The 17813-nt window shown below is 37.6% G+C and overlaps 1 protein-coding gene across 1 annotated transcript in view; it reads right to left on the minus strand.

Annotated features, from left to right (window-relative positions):
- Positions 1-17813, minus strand: part of LOC140233391 (glycine receptor subunit alphaZ1-like) — a 51520-nt gene that overhangs the window by 8975 nt on the left and 24732 nt on the right. The window contains exon 4 of the mRNA XM_072313496.1: positions 5529-5755. Coding sequence (XP_072169597.1) covers positions 5529-5755 — 227 coding nt within the window. The remainder of the gene's footprint in view (positions 1-5528; positions 5756-17813) is intronic.

A 17813-nucleotide genomic window follows, 5' to 3' on the forward strand; every position in this document is an offset into this window, starting at 1 on the left:
ATATGACTATGCGTATGGATGGACATAGGCCGTACTGGTACAGCAAGCCAAGGACGCATGCAGTAGAAGACTATGTAGTAGCTAAAACTCGCGTAATAAAATGGGACTGGGCAGATTCACATTTGAAGAAAAAAAAAAGAACCTAAGCAGACAGGGCGCTGTACTGTGTTGGCAAAAGTGTGCGTTGATGTGTGTATTTCTGTCTCATGTTGTTTGTCTTAGTGTGCATGCAAAAGTCTTTCCCTTGTATTTTAGTGTCTTGTTTTATTTCTTTCTTATGGCAATGCACTTTGCGTTCAGTCAGTAAAAAGAATTTCAGGAAGTCGGGTGTTGTCTTACAATCCTCAGTCTTGACGGTAAAGTGAACAGCACAAAATCCCTCCGCAATTTCAACAAAACCTTTTCAAAGAATATGAATCATTATCCCAGACTTTCAGCAGCCATTTTCACTCGCCAACGATAGAACAAGAGATCGGGAATATAACGAATGTGAGTCAAAAACTTCTTCACATTTACCATGTTTCAGTTTATGGTCAAAGATATTGAGACCAACATCACTAAGCCCTTAAAACAAAGTCCCCTTCTCTGCGGAGCTACATACAAGCAGACGACAGAATCGCATGACTGCGTTTCCCGCCCTTTATTACTCGATTTGAGCCACGAAAAGGAAGTGAGTTGTCAGTCTCTGATTGATATGGTGAAAACTAGTCGCCTTGTTCCATTTGAAACCCGCTGGATCGTGACATTGGTCGGTGTATCAATCAATCCAAGTCAGAGAGGGAGTTCGCTTTTTTTTTTTTTTTTGGAGACTTGATCGTGTCTACTCAAAAAAACAACTACAGGTAAAGTCTATCTACATCCTAAGTCCCTGCCGCTGTTCAACATTCCAATGGTACATTTTTAAGATCTCCAGAACAAGGCATATGAATCATCCGAAATACTTCAGCATTCAAAATAAATAGAATAACAGAATTTAATACTTGAGGGTTCTCCATCATTCTATAACCCATGGAAAGGATCTTGCCATTCGTTTCCAGCACGTACTTGAACTTTTCTGTCCGTTGAATTTGAATCACTAATGCTACGAATGAAAGCATCACTTTCAAGCTTCATAGCTCATCAATTCACTGAAAACACATTTACGGGGTTTCATACTGTGTGTTATTGTTATGTAAAAAAAGTTAAATCTTGTAATTTGTTTGAATCTTTCTTATATAAATTATATCCGTATAGACTTGATTTTTTTTAACAGCATCTTAGTTTCCTGAATACTTACGTCTGATTCTTTGATGACTATACATTTCTGATTTCAGATCATTATGGACCCTGATGCTCTCTCAAATTGGCAAATTGATGTTTGTAAATTTCTTGTTGATATTTGTGTAAATTAGATGTAGGGATTCCAATTTAATGATGAAAAAATATCCAAAGCAAAAGTCACTATGGACCCCATTGCTTAATCATAACGTGAACGGACACGGTATCTTCATTAGATATGAACGTTGAAGTTATAGTACTGAAGCAAGACAACTATAGCATCCTTGGCACAATACGAAAACATCGATACTTTACACGTGTATCTAGATAAACCACAGTACTTGACACAATCAGAGTTCTTTTTCCCATATGCGTTGTATACACAGATTGTATTTGTCCACTTATAGCTATATATGGCTCAGCATGTCCAGCTAGATCTGACCACAGCCTCGGGCTGATTACCAGCCCTGATCGTCCCACGAGACCACAAGATGGATGGTGGCTCATAAAGATGCCCTCATTTATCGACTGCTCGGCTTCACACTTGAAGTGATGATGTGGCTTTTAGTTCTTACATCAAAAAGTGTGAGAAAATTCTCATGAGGTCTACTACAGAACTTACACGATAAACACGATTAACAGTATTGAAAGTGGGACATCCTTCAATCAGAGTCGTAATTTGAGGGAAAGTGTATGCGCCTCTTTGAGGCATAGTATTATTCTCTTGATTTGATTAGAGGGTGATAAAGGCGTTATGCTAATTGGCGACAATAAAACACCAAAAAAAAAAATACAGTAGAGAAAAAAAGAAGAACAAGCGATTAGAGGACAAGACGAAAGAAAGAAATGAAGTGTAAGAAATAAGAAAGAGGTTTCTCACGAAATAAGAGGAAAGCTAATTGAGAAGAAAATTGCTCCACCGTACCTTTTGCCGTACAGGTACACAATCCTCAATGATAGCAGAAAAAAGATGGCAGTCCAATAAAATTTCTACAAAATTTCATTAGTGTGACATGTCTTCGATAAATCCAGTGTAATTGGATGGTTCTATACCCTCATCTAATCAAATAACAAAAGCAGGATTTCACCAGCGAACTCAGATGAAATAGCGAGTAGAAGTTGTACAATGAACTGACAGACTCGAATCTGAATAATCCCGTGAAATCCCCAGCACATCTTGGATGGAATTAAGCGAAATATCTGCTTTTGAGGAGAAAAAAAAACGCGCTGTACGAACTGTCTTCTCTGATCATGGATCTTTCCGTTTCATGTCACTTGCGTACGCCTGTCGGCTAATAAGACATAACCTCGTTATGTTTCCAAAAAATGTACCGCATATCCTCTGGATGACTTGTGTAGCGGGGGAGCTTGGTCTTCATATATTTATTTTCTTTGCGGAAAAGACTCTTAACAGAAAAGTTCACTCGCACGCTAACACCATTAGTGAAATGAGAACTCGTCCACTATTGTACCCATTTTTCTTTCCCCCCTTTTTTTACTATCCTATTATGCTTTATACAAGGGGATGCTTAGGTCTAAGATATCTTTGTCGCCTTAAAATGTCAGATCCGTTATATCTCATTAATCACCTTTACCATGATAAGATGGGACTACCATGCCTGAAAATTAAAGTGGTATGCCAAATAAGATGTGCCGTACATGTTTCTGAGAAATGTACTTCAGAAATGTATAGCGTTTGTGTTTTCAACGTAAATTCTATTGGCACAGTTTTTTGCCCCTTATGATACAAGTAGAATGATAGGAGCATGTGAAGTAATGAAGTTGGACATACACGCATCCTGTAAATTGGTGGTAGATTGGTCCTGAGCCACCCATCCTATTTCTGTCTGCCTTGTGGAGGGAAATGGTAGTACGTTAGGGTCTTCCTTTTGTGCTTCTTCCTCCTTCTCTATGCATTGACGTGTGGACTAAAGTGTGTGTGTGTTTGTGTTTTTTTCTTTGTTTGTTTATGTGAGTCTGTGTGTGTGTTGTTTGTTTGTGTGTGTATGTGTTGTTTGCTTGTGTGTGTGTGTGTGTGTGTGTGTGTGTGTGTGTGTGTGTGTATGTGTTGTTTGTTTGTGTCTGTGTCTGTGTCTGTGTGTGTGATAGCGGGCATCTTGGGCTGTGAGATTTCTTAGCAAAGAATATGAGCCATTTTTGTAAGCGAAACAAGAAGAAAACAGATTCAGATTCAGCACGTGAACATAGTATTTACACACACAACACACACACACGCAGTCACGCACACACAGTATGTATATATATATATATATATATATATGTATATAATATATATACATATGCACTCACATTATTATTATTATTATTATTATTATTATTATCATTACTGTGTATATATGATACATATACATATATATATATATATATATATATATATATATATATATATATATATATATATATAAGGATACATATTGATACACTGGTCGGACTTTTTTCCACACAGCAGTACGTGTCTGGAACAGCTTGCCAGATATTTACAGGTGACATCACTGAAATTGTTACATCCGTCAGGAGCAGAGTGCATAAATTATAGCCACCTATCCTCATATTATAATCATAAGCATTATGTCTGAGGCTGTGCTCCTGCACTTCAGATATATACTCTCTTTGTTTGCTATGAACCAGTGATTAGGACATGGAGTAATTTATCACAATGCATTGCTGTCTATGCTATAGCTTTTGCCTGTTTCCTATCATTCTTCATGATGGGCTATTAGCCCTAAAAACTTTACTGATTGCATCTGTGTGTGCTTGCGTGTGTACATGGGTGGATGAGAGTAGTGATAGGCATGTTAAATTAAAATTGTGTGTACTTGTAAAAGAGTATTGCGTGTGTTTTCAACTTTCTTTGACAGGACCGTACAGTGAAGAATTTGCCCTCGGGACTGAAGACTTGGTCGGCTAGGTTTTCCCGCAGTCAAAGAAATGCAGACAGGATTTGTTCCCATCGGCGACAAGTCTGAGATATGCGTGATATCAGGTAAACGTTCTGCGACCGAAATTTTGTTAGAGGACCCGATATCATTTGAAAATTATATACTAGTAGCTGAAAATGATTTTGCAAATTTATTACCTAACCTTATATGGACAGGATGAAATACGCAGGAAGAAAAATCATTGTCGCTTCAACTGCACAAATTGTAAAGTTTCACTGATGTATGTGACCATGAAGGTGGGGGGAGGGGGGTGGGGAGGAAGGAAGTGACAAGTATGGAACGCCACTTGATGATTTTAATCATATCTTGAAAGGCTGCGCAGACAGTACGAGATATCCCGACCGACAGAAGGGGTCATATTCCACGGATGAACGCTAGACCCCTGAAAGAAGAATCACCGCCAAACGTTGAACGCGACAGGACATGACGTAGGTAGTGTGGCTTGTCACGTAACAAAAGACTGCTGTAATGGAGTAAAAACCCGACTGAATACCTGAAAAACAGAGCCCCCATCCCCTCTCTTCGTACACTCACCCCTTCCCAATGTGACTTCATCCGAGTCCTGCTGCATGGGTGTCAAAAACAACTTTGAAATCAAGGTCGCAGTAAATGCAGCGTTACGACAGGTCTGTGTCATGGCAAATTATTTCATAATTTTTTGATTACCACATTTTCTGAATACATAATCTCAGTCACATTAACATACAATCAAAATCATACCGTTGAAGGAAAAATCAAGCCCCTTGAGTATAACTAAGTTGCATCCAATCAATACAGATAATACTAGCATCATGCAAATGAAATATTGACGCAATCGGGCCCAGGCACGCAATCACAAAGTAACAATTTCTTCCAGAACAGAAGTCTCACCTTACGCAATCAAGTGAAAAAAAAAATAATCGTAGAATGTATCAGAATTCTTACAACATTATCTACCCGTATTCTGACTTTCTTTCAAGTAACTTTATCAAATTATCACCAATATTATTCCCATCGAAGGAGCTTAGAACACTCCAGCTATTAAATAAAATCTGTGGACATAGCTCATGTAAAAAAAAAAAAAAAATGTGAAGGCGTATGTATCCACACTATCTCGTTCATCTCCAAACCCAACTTTTCAGAGATAGAGATCGTTTCTACAATAATATTCATGGCTGCTGACTTAATAAGTATATAGTGCACTAAACAAAAGGTAAACCCTGGCCCATGAAGGAGATATATTCCAATCTATCCCAGCGCAACGCAATTATCATGATCATGGAATAACACGTCACCCAGTGTGATGTTACACGGCGCGCATGCGTCACTCACTTCATGCTGTAGTACACGTCTCCATTTGGATAGATGCGAACGAGCCTGTTCGGCTGTGTGACGTCATGGTAGTTTGCCTGCTTCTCGTTGGCGAAGAAGAGATCGGGAACCCAGATCTGTTCAATCATGTTCTTTCCCGATGCGAAATATGGCTGGTCCGTCATGTTCCCGTAGGCCAGTCTTGGATCGTTCCAGTACTCTTTCAGAAGGATAGTCATGCCAAAGTCCTGCAAGATCACAACAATAAAGAAAATTTAATGGTTAAAAATGCTCAGAACTTAATAATAAATGAAATATTCAGTCGCGGCGATGGATTGATTAAAAGACAAACTAGTGTGCATTACTCTGAACACAATTGATTCTGTTCTCAGATTACCCAATGAATCCAGCTCTTTAAGGTTGCACGTGACTCGCCATGCCTTATACTTTGATTGTTTACCCTTTTCAAATATCGCTTTCTTTGAGATTTCATCCTTTATGATTAAATTTTCTATTAATATGTATTTTCTGCCTTGGTGTTGTGAAGCTAAATATTACATGGATTGTGACTACCTCGTTCGCCCTACTGTTCTTGGGGAAATACGCAGACGTATCCAGTATGTTTGCAAGTACACGGTTTCGAATAGATGTTTCTTGGTTTTGGTGCAATCGTTTGTATGCGCTGCTGCTCGGAAGCAGGACTCGATGAACAAGAAAAAACAGGGATCTTTCTGGACTCCCCCCTTCACAAGCACACACACACACACACACACACACACACACACACACACACACACACAAACAAACACATTGAACATACAACTATATCCTGGCTCAATGTTGATGTATGTAGGCCCTCTGCCACCCTTGGATCTATCTCGAATGTAATGATAATGAGCACATGGTTCGTTCTATCAGTGGGTGTAGGAGTAATATCATGCCCAGCATGATAATGAGCTCTCGGCCGTAAATTTTACCCCTTTTATAAGAAAAAATTCACACCTTGACGCTTAGATCTTATGAGTAGGTGAGTGATGAATTTATTGCTTGGTTGAGGAATATGAGAATGATTTTAAATGTCGTTTTATCTCAAGCGCCCAATTCATGAAAACATAAACCTAGTTTGCTGATGAGAAAACATAGTCCTACTTAGGAATAAAACATTTGGATAAAAAGTTTTGTAGTTTTACAGATTTAATTTTGTTATCATCGGCTACGTTGTAAATGGTATGGTCGATATGTCTCAAGTTACATGAACATGAACTATTGCACCAACAAAGATAAAGAAACTGATGCTACCTTGCCTTATGATGTAGGTTTTTGTTTTTGTTTCTTGATCCCTTGATGATAAGTTTTCTCATGCAGAACAAAAATCAAATTGGTATTCGATTGTAAAAAAGTTTGCCAACAATCACCTTCTTTACTACCAAGGTGCCCTTTATCAGATGCTCTTGGAAGCGCGGAAAGAATCTTCAAAGTTTCAAGTGAAAGGTTTTGAAGGATACTCACCTTTCTCTGACAAAATGGAGGGTGGGGGAGGATAATCTTACAGCGGAAAGCTAATCAAGAGTCATGATCCATTAAGCCAACCTATCGAAACATTTGCTCTTAAGTGATAACGAGTGCAATTCATGCACGTGGGAAATTAACAATTTCTAGCTTTCCGGCCACTGAGGCATCCCCAGACACTAATGTGTATTGAATCTGAATTTCATGAGACACGTATATTGTTTACCAGCTGCCAATACCACAACATGGGATTATTTGAACTCATGTTCATCACATGCTCGTCACATGTTAGACATGTCGTCTAGACAGCCCCCACCCCCAAACAAAAGAAACTGAAAACCAAGAGAAACTGAATAGCTCTCCTAAGTAGATTTCTTGCCGTAGAGGAAATACTAGATCATAAACAAACAAACAATGAAAAAAATGGGGTGCAAATCCCCAAGGATAATTTCGTTCTCCTGCCATTTTTCTCCAATCACCGATTGGTCGATCGTCGGATCATTGTTATGCATTAGAATTAATTGTGTATTGCTCTTGACTGATTTATTGAATATCAGCCTGAAAATCAAGGACAACTTTGTGCAGGGGAAAAAAAAGAAGCTCTAGTAAAATGTCACCTTTGATGACGTCATTGCATAAACTGCATTATTACCCAATCATGAAGAGAGATGATTGAAGTTTGCTTGATTGATAGAAATTTAGGAAGAGGTTCAATTGAACTCCACTAACAAATGAAATTACTTTTGAGGGAAAACAAAACTGCGGTATTTTTATGCGCCGAAAGAAGTCGACATAGGAAGTGAGTAATGCATCATTTATCATTACTAATCTCACTGATAGGGGACGCTTCTGTACATTTTCAGGTAATCACCACCAAAATGGGAATTGAGCATGCTATTGTGTAATGAGGTTAAGGCTTGTAATATTCCTTTCGTTATATTCATTTTGTCCTTATTGCTGTTCAAAAAATATATGTGAGATTTTGATAAGCAAATAGAACCATCCAATCAAAACAAAAACGAGTCAATAACTGCTACTCATTTATTCCCAAAGAATGTTTCGTCCATTTTAGATTGTGTATAAGTGCCAGTCACCATGGTAACGGTCATGCCGCAGTGCACTTACATCTTCACGGACTTTATACGTCTTTCGTTGTGATGAGAGGAGGCTTTTTTTGTACTATTTTTCTTTCATTTAGAAATTCAGTGTACATGCATGTATTATCAACTGGCTTTCCTAGATGGTTAAACATAACGTTAGTATACTTCACATAACCACAAAACCACATGGTCACTGAACAAGACTTATTTGTGATGTGAGGTGTAAACCCTAGCGATGAATCTGGTGTCGTGAGTGAATGAAAAATACAAAAGCCAACGTAGGAATGAAAGCAACCAACACAATAACAACAACGACATGGAGACATGTGAACACTCATATCATCATAATTATAGCAGCAATATGAAATAGGGCTCTTTTCCTATAATCTATAAGATATTTTTAGTCTTGCAATGAGAGTTAACGTCCTGATGAGAATGTATGTTGTTCAGATCTTGAATCAAATTAGGTGAAGAGAATAAATCCATTCCTTCATACATCTATACTGATGATTAAGATTAACATCATAAACTCCTCATTAAAGTGAATTATTTATTATGTCCTGTCGAAGAATAAAAAGATAATTTTAACTAAAAAATGCTTACATATAGGTAGTTGGTATTTCCTTTAGGTGAACCTAAACTGTCAACTCCATATCGCTGTTTTCATGAAAAAGGGTAGTATATTTGGGGTCATCCCACAAGACCGACATCCACGAGTCATACAGCCCACGAATTCGACATTGAAAACAGGCCCATGCATGAGTCATACAGCGCACGATTCATACAGCCCATGAGCTCGACACTATAGGCAAATAAAGCCCATGAGTTCGACACCATGGGTATAAACAGCCCACGAGTTCGCCAGATATAACACGGGGCTTAATGTGTCTGTCTCGTGGGCCTTGTTAGCTTAGTGTCGAACCCATGAGCTGCATGACTCGTGAGCTGTTTAACTCATGGGCTGTATGACTCGTGAGTGTCGGTCTCGTGACGTGCACCCGTATATTTCCATGCAGAGGTGTATTGATGGAAAGTACTAAGCATGAAAACACAAACACCAGATGGATATATCATTCAGATATAGTGTTCGGTTGGACTGCACTGAGTAGAATTGCTCTACATTTATAATGCTCTAGATATAAAGGATCGTTTCCGATCTCCAAGAGAATATCATAAAATTGATTTTTCATAAATTAACTCGAATATTGTTTACAGCTAATGAGTTGACAAATATGATCGAATTTGGAATCCTTATCAATTTCAATGAATAAACTGTGAGTAATCGCTCATTATGATTACCTCAAGATTGAATGAAACACGTACAGCATTTAATCATGAGCCTTTTTCATAATTTCTAGTAACATTATTATGGGAAGCCATTTGGATAATATCTATCAATAACGGGTAGTAAGTCCACCAACAAAATCTGCAACATATAGGGAATAGGGAAGTATGGAAGTTAACCTGAACGGGATTTGTCTCCATACTTATATTAGACTTTGTACAGACCAACCATGCAGTTTCCCGTTGGTAATCGATGGCAATAATGGTAATTATATTCTTCATTTTGCCACTCCTCACTATCCATTAAACATAATCCATATTGGGGGAGAAAATGGTTTGATAGTTAAATTTCATACTGTATGAGGAATAATCGCTAAAATTTCATCAGTGATTATTTTAGTTAGGATACGAAGTCATATACGGCGATGCAAAACGCAGCGCAAATGTTTGGTTGATTTTCAGAATACAGATCCATTTAGTCTTTTTTTTTTGTTTATTTCGTTTCCATCTGATTTAAGATGGCTGGATAGCCCATATTCATCTATGCTAAGCTGGTCTTCCATGGGGTCCAGTTGGATGTGAGGTGGGACCACTTCACCGGGTTAAACACCCTGCGATGAATGAATGAATGGAGCGGGATCTTTTACGTGCATGAGCTGTGACTCTCTCACACACGCGACCTCCATTTTATGTCCTATCGGAGGGACAGAGTGTTTTGCCTCTTACTAGAGGAGACAGTATGATTACACATTGCTCAGTGGGACCCGGGATTCGAATCGGGGTCCTTTGAATCGTGAGGCAGACGCGCTGCCGACTGAACTAACTCACCGCCCTTTAACTTACATCTCAGGAGTAAATAGTTAAGCATGGCGACACCTTCTTTTTCTGCTTCATTTGTTAGTTTACTTAAATATAATATCATCAGTTGGTATGCAAAAGATTCCTTCCCGATCAATTTGATGCGAACAGCCAGACGTATCACGGCTATAGGCAAACAAGCAGGCTGATCATTGTTCATTATGTTACAAGCCATGTGCAAGGAGATTCCGTGATATATTATCTGCCTTATCCAGCAAAAAATAACAAATAGGCCTTAAAAATCCGCCTGCATAAAATTATGATCATATCTTGAAACAATATCTGATTTGTATTTTCTGCCTTTTTCCTCATTTTTTCTTATTTCTTTCCGCCGCTAACTTCCCTTCTGTGATTTGTTATTCTACTCATGCAAATAATTTACAAATAGTGTGATTCTGTATAATTCTTCTAATAAAACATAAAAACAAAAAAAATCTTAAGGACACTCCAACATTGTCGAAACGCTTTATAACGTTAATTCAACTTGCATTCCAGATGGCATAGGGTAAAATTTACATGCTTCTGACTAGTCTTGTAGATTGCTGAAATGGTAAAAGACCAAATCCTCTTGAGTTGGAGCGAGATTGGACAGATGGAGGAAGAGGAGGGATGGGAGACTCGAGGCAGTCTCGCTTCATGGTTGAGCGATGTTTGATATGGATCACTGCCCGACATGGCAGCAAAACAACATAACATAGACCGACGTACAATGCACCCTTCTCCTCCAAAATGGTATCCCTCCTGAACCAGCAATTTGAACATTTATGATATTTTACGACTGCGCATGGGTAGTTTGGGTTTAGAATCAAATTTATTAAATCTAAAATCCGGATATCCAGCTTATAGCTCAGTTCTTACTAAGCTGCGCTTTTATAACGTAAATTCTCTTTCTGTCAAGATAAAACTTAAACGTTCATTATCATGTAACTGTGATTCAAAGTCAATTCAAGCAACCACAATGATAGACATGGCGCATTTTAAATTTGTTTCATTAATGTTATCGACATTGTCACTGTTACATCTATTTGGTATTTTTTTTTTTTGTAAATGCTTGCATTTCTACAAAGACTTTTGAAACAAAACGTTGCCTTGTTTTCAGATTTATATGATATGTTCTATCGTTGCTATAAAGAGTGACTCAACATGATTGTATTCCAGCTCTTTGCGGTAATTCTAATGGTGTTTAAATATTCCCGTATGAGAAGGATTTATAAAGATTAAACGAATCTTGTGCGTTGAGCTGTAATCATTGTAACCTATAAGGGACGAATAAGAATGATATTTTCTTAATGCAATCTTGTTCCCAGAAGGCGCACAGGATGTTTGGTATTTGCTGATAATTATTTTAATGTAGATTTCGCTCCTATACTTCACAAGGAAAGTACTACCATAAGTTGTCCTGTTTAAATGAGTGTGTGTGTGTGTGTGTGTGTGTGTGAAATGCACAATTCTGTTCAAATGTTGCATTGCATGAGATTGTCCGTGCCGCAGCGTAAAAAAAAATGTAATTGACATTAACGCCAACAACTTAGTGGTGGGCTAGCGTATAAACATATACAGAAAAAAAAAATCCAACATGAGAAGTACGCTCTCCAGAAAACGTGAAAAAGTTTAACCACTTTTGGGTGTTACAGCATTGTCTAAGAGTATTCACGTAGGAATATAGAATAGTACAAATAAAAACAAAAAATACAGTTACAATAAAATAGTAGGATTAGCTGAAGGATTAACATGATTAACAAGAGGCAGTTTTAATGACAGTACGAGTAGTTCACTGGAAATAGTACTTGTAGTACTGGATATGAAACCTATAGCACAGCAGGAGTAGTACCTCTAGAATTAGAAATGACAGAGGAAGATAACAGTAAAAGTAAAAACTAGTGTTTAAATAGTGGTAACTGTGGTTGTAATGGCAGTGTAAGTAGTTATCTAGATGATGAAATATTTGCAGCAATATACAAGAAAAGGCATCAAAAGCTAAACAGTTATTCTAGCAGCAATAATGTTTGCAGGATAGTGGCATGGAGTCATTATAAGTAGTCTATGTAGGAGAGCGGGTAAGAAAAAAGGAAAATAAAATTCTGAATTATGCAAACAAAAATAAAAACAAAGCAGAGAGAGGAAATCCTTATTGAGACGAAACATGTCGTTATGTTCTCATATAGTAAAACAAAGATGATCATGTTCCATTGCATAGTTATAATCCTTAATAATAATTATAATGTCTTTAACTGTTTTTTTTTTAAACAAAGAGACTGATATGATTATCAGACGATATGATTTATCAGACGATTATGATTTATCAGAAGATATGATTTAAGAAATATTGAGACGGTGCCTGAAAACGAAACTAAATTGTTATACACGACCAGAATGATGAACATAGAAGTGTACAGATTAAGTAATACTTTCTTTTGATCGATTTCATGAAGACCATGTAACTGAAAAACTGGTTAGGAGTAATCCGACACATTGTAACATCTATTGTGCTACAAGACAACGTGAAAACAACTGAACCAAACTTGCCAAGTTGAAATGGGTCATCCCACGAGCTCAACACCCACGAGTCATACTGCCCACGAGCTCGACGTTGGAAAACAAGGTCCAAGAGCCTTACAGCCCACGAACTCGACACTAGGGAAAATGCCGACCAGCTCGACAATAGTAAGATAAGGCCCATGAGACCAACAGGCAGAAAAGGCCCAATAGACCTACACTGCGTACGTTAAGCCCCGTGATGTAATGTCAGTCTCGTGGGCCATTTTTCCTAGTGTCGGACTCATGGGCCTTAGTTGCCTATATAGCGTCGAGCTGCATGGACCGTATAGCTCGTGAGCGTATTTTACTTGAAGTCGATCTCATGGGCCTTGTTCACTTACTGTTCACTTACTGTCTAGCTCGTTGGCTGTATGACTCGTGGGTGTCGAGCTCGTGACGTGCACCCGTTGAAATGACGTAATAATAGGGAGCTTTAGGTTTGCGACACGGACGTTTGAGAAAACGGCTGCGTTGGACGTTCTCTCTCCCTGCGTCGTGTTGAAAAGTAGCTTTAATAACGAAACCTATAAAGAAATGGCGCCTCTATTATGATTAGTGCATCAAGTAGCTCTCTGCGTCGTGAAGTGAGCGGACGAAAAAAAAAACAAACAAACCAAGAACCCGTAGTGAAAACTCAGACGACGCGAGCTATGAATAGATCGCTTTTGTTAAGCGATTTTGCGCATGCTCACAACAGTTTTTTTTTTCCTCTAAACGTCCCCGTCGCGAAAATCTAAAGCTCCCTGATATCAAAATAAAACGCGACAGAGGAACAAACGTGATCACTTGAACAAGGAATAATTCCCAATGAGGTACAATGTCAAAATTAGTATTACGAGGCAATAAAAACGGTAAATGGGTACAATCAAAACTTATGCGGAATGTTGTGTCTGTCTAAAAAAAGGCTCCATTTCAAAAGGAAAGGGTTTTTTTTTTTCCAATTTTCGTATCTATTTCTCTTTGGCAAATACTTTTTCCCGAACATTAGTTGATTCAACGAAATAAAGCATGTGTGAATTTCAAAAATCCCACAGGCTTATTTTCATGCTTTTCGTCGACAACAACAAAAAAATCTTATTCGATTTCATCACACTATGATGAAGATGTCATAATTCATTGAAAAAAAAGAAAAGGAAGGAGAGGAAAGACTCCTGTTTTACAAATTTACAAATGTACAAAAATGTACAAATACAAAATTTCTATTATTGTGTATTCAAAGATGTTATGACGTTCATTAAAAAAAAAATGAAAATTACCATGCAATGCAGCCTTTTTAGGACACAATGTTGATGCGTTGGTGACGTGAAGTTTGCACAATCATGAAACCACCAGTACCACAAAAATAAAAATAAGTTTGCGCACGGCACCATTTTCAGCTCTCACCTGCGCAGAAGTAGTCATCCGAGGTTTAAGCTGCGACTAAATTTGAAATATTTCATATTGTCAAGAAGAGTAAAGGCTGTCTTTGAAGTTGCAAGTCTACATTATGTTAAAGTAATTGCAAAGAAATTAAAATATTTACAGCGGATGCATTTGGGAGTGAAAGAAAGAATTTATAAGAAGTTTTGGTAAGGAGAATTGTCACTAGATGCGTGTAAATATTTACTTTATTTACACTCGAAGGACAATCCCCTACATTAGATGAATAAGGAAATGTTTTCAAAGAGATATTATATCACAGAAAATTTACACACAAAAAAAAGAAGGTAAACTCACGATGTGGACGAAGAAAATACATTTTACTATGTGCGTACGAGATTATATAGTGCTACTTGTGGTGGCACATTAAAATTTCGCGTTTATGCCTATAATGGGGAAGAACAACATTAACGGTTTTCATAATTTTTTCATTGCGCAATATTGGACCCTGTGACAAAAAAAAAAAAAAAATGTATCGTGGTACAAATCTGAAATCGCTTTGATTCTAATTCTAATAAACGAAGACCAATATCACAATTGTAGTTCCCGAATCTTCATATTGATAACTCACGTGATCCAAGGAAATAATACTTCTAACGCTCTAAGTTAACAAAATTGCTGAAATTCGCTTAAAAGTCCCTATTGATACTCAAGCTGTTTGTGCTTTAAATCGGAGAGGAGGTAATTTGGAATGTTTTGAGCTTAAAATGATTTTGAGACTTTTTGAAAGAAATATCGAACCCCTTGTAAACTGAAATTGCGGGAACAGAGAGGGTTGTACGTTTCATACGTACATGATCTCGAACTCAACTTTCATAATCATCCTGTAAGTCCCTATCTGCTCAATTCCCATATCGTATTGAAATTTACACAATAGCGCTGCACTACTCCTATTCTCTCCTTGAACAACTCTATAAACCGCCACGTTACATTTGCAAATTACTATCATTTTTCTTCGAGCTGTGTTTGCCCAAGTGTTTGAGTAAAAATATAAAAATCAAAACCTTGGATATGCGGCAACTTGAAATTGTCAAGACAAAGATTTGAAAACCCTGGAGGGGTGACCGTTGAATTAGTGTTACATTGCGTCACTGCACGGCACTGAGGTTTTGCTGTCAGTCATAAATCGCATAATGAAGTTTTCGATGCCTTTTATATGATTTGATTTGATTTGATTTAATTTGATTTGACTTACGGGTTCCTGTATCATCATTGTACATGCACATACATGAATGCATACATTGTTGGTGCCATACATAATTATACATGAAGATAAGTTCTTAACAAAGTAATTTTTTCCTTCATTGCCTCGGCGCATCAAAACGTATTAGCAATTAATAATGTAGAGGGGCTACAGCTTAAACTGAGGCAGTCCTCATGAATTTGAGAGAAAAAAAATGTTGTTGTTGTTATTTCTAATGAACGACTTTCGCCAACAACAAACTTTAATCACTAAACAAGCGCGTATATTTCGACTGAAAAAAAAGGTGTGAATCTGCAGTGATGAATATGCTAATGAGTGAGTGTTGGGGGAAGTTAATTCAATTTTCAAAAATCGCATACGAAGACACTTGTGGATTTCCTTCCGTAAAAACTGGTGAAAGATTTTATTGCTTATTGTTCTTAATTATAGATCAAGTAAAAATTCCCAGGACAGCCTCCCTTTAGGCGTAGCTTAAGCGTAGCTTGATCTGCTCGCAGCCCTCATATACATAGTAGGACCTACATATTGGAAAATAGAAGGGAGGGATGACTTGCGTAGAGATAAGAAAGAAGAAAGGAAAGGAGAGGTCTGTCTGCTTTCACTAAGGCCCGAATTCACGAAGGTGGTACACTTTTCGTCCATGGACAAAGACCGTAGTTTTGTATGGGACGCCAAGTATCGCATGGCCTATTTCGTTACGAAATCAGTCATTTCGTCGGTGAATAGGCCATGCGACACTTCGTCGACGAAATGACTGATATCGTAACGAAATAGACCATTGTGACACTTGGCACTCCATACAAAACTACGGCCTTTGTCCATGGTTTAAACCATGGACAAAAAATCGTACCACCTTCGTGAATTCAAGCCTGCAGGTTTACACATGACAAAAACATTTTCTCAGCGAGGTACAGGTGAACAAGGTGTTACAGGTCATGGTCGGTTACATGATTACTTAATAGATTAGGTGCATTTTCTGCTGTCTTTTTATGTTTGTCTCTTCCTTTTTTGGGGGGAGTCTTTTTTCAATCTTCATTTTTTAGGGGGGACGGGATTCGGTTTGAAAAAAAAACAAAACAAAACACAAAACCAACCGTATATTATGACACCAGACAGACATCACAATGTTCATCAGTTCTTTAAAAAAAACCCATATGAAAGCGCTATATAAATATCATTTGTTTTGTTACTATTGTTATCTAAGAGATAGAAAGCTGTAAGTAGCACCATGTTCTATTTGTCAATTACTCTGCTTCTATTTTTGTGAAGACCAATATTTGAAAGGTGACATCACATTGCGCTAAGCTCATGAAAAAAAGGAAAATTTCACGATTATTATAGTATCAAATGAAAACTTTTGGGCAGAACAACATAGTATGCAAATTGTTTCGACAAAAGAGTTTATCAGTTTGATTTACAGAAAAGTGAAAGTTCATGCAGCAGAGAAGGAAAAAAAAAAGAAATGAAGGAGATTATATCATACATAAGGAATAAATGATATTTCCTGTGGTTCATAAGGATGAATTGTACAGAGGACAAGTTACGAGTATATAACTTATAAGGTTGCGGCATATTTGGTCATTGCTCTAAGTAGTCTCTAATGCTCTAATCTAAATGATGTCCTAAATGTGGAATTGCGATGCTGATGATGCTAAAAGGGGTATAGCTAATGTTGAAAAACCCTCCCTGCTCCGTTTTTACAAAGCTTCATGACAAAAAAAAAAAAAAACACTCTACGGTATTAAAACATTCAGGAATTCATGCATCAAGGTTTGTTTTGGTTATGCAGAAGGCATTTATCAATCAGTCATTGATTGATGATACACTCTCTTTTTTTTTTTAGCTTGACTGCTTTCACCCTTTAGCAATCGCCTGGTTACCAAGATATTGGATTCCATTCTAACTTACCATAAATATAACCTGACGATATATATTCATCGAAATTACATAATTGAAAACTTGAAATCACATTATAAAGATCATAAAATAAACGTCTGGCTTTAAGTTTGGTGCGGAAGTTCCTAAAACTTTCAAATACATGATCTATATGCAGAAGGAAAACTTCACAGGAATGTGTTTGTGGGCGTGATTTGTGTCTGCTTGTGTATTCGTGTAGTGTGTGTGCCCTGTGCAAAAATGTAATGCAATATGTGTGTCAGTGTGTGTATGTGTGTGTTTGTGTATCTGTGTACTCGCTTCTCAAACAGATCTTATGCGGAACGTGACGTCATAATGTTAAGTCGCTTGGATGAACATTTTCCAGGTGGCTAATGAAGCGTAGATTATTTTCCTCTTTTCACGGGAGTGCCAGAAATCGCTAGAAGTCCATAACGCATCGATCTTTTGTCAAGACACATTTTAGCTACCCACTGGGTTTGATTGATGCCCATTGAA

Source organism: Diadema setosum, chromosome 9, assembly GCF_964275005.1.
Source record: "Diadema setosum chromosome 9, eeDiaSeto1, whole genome shotgun sequence".
NCBI lineage: Eukaryota > Metazoa > Echinodermata > Echinoidea > Diadematoida > Diadematidae > Diadema > Diadema setosum.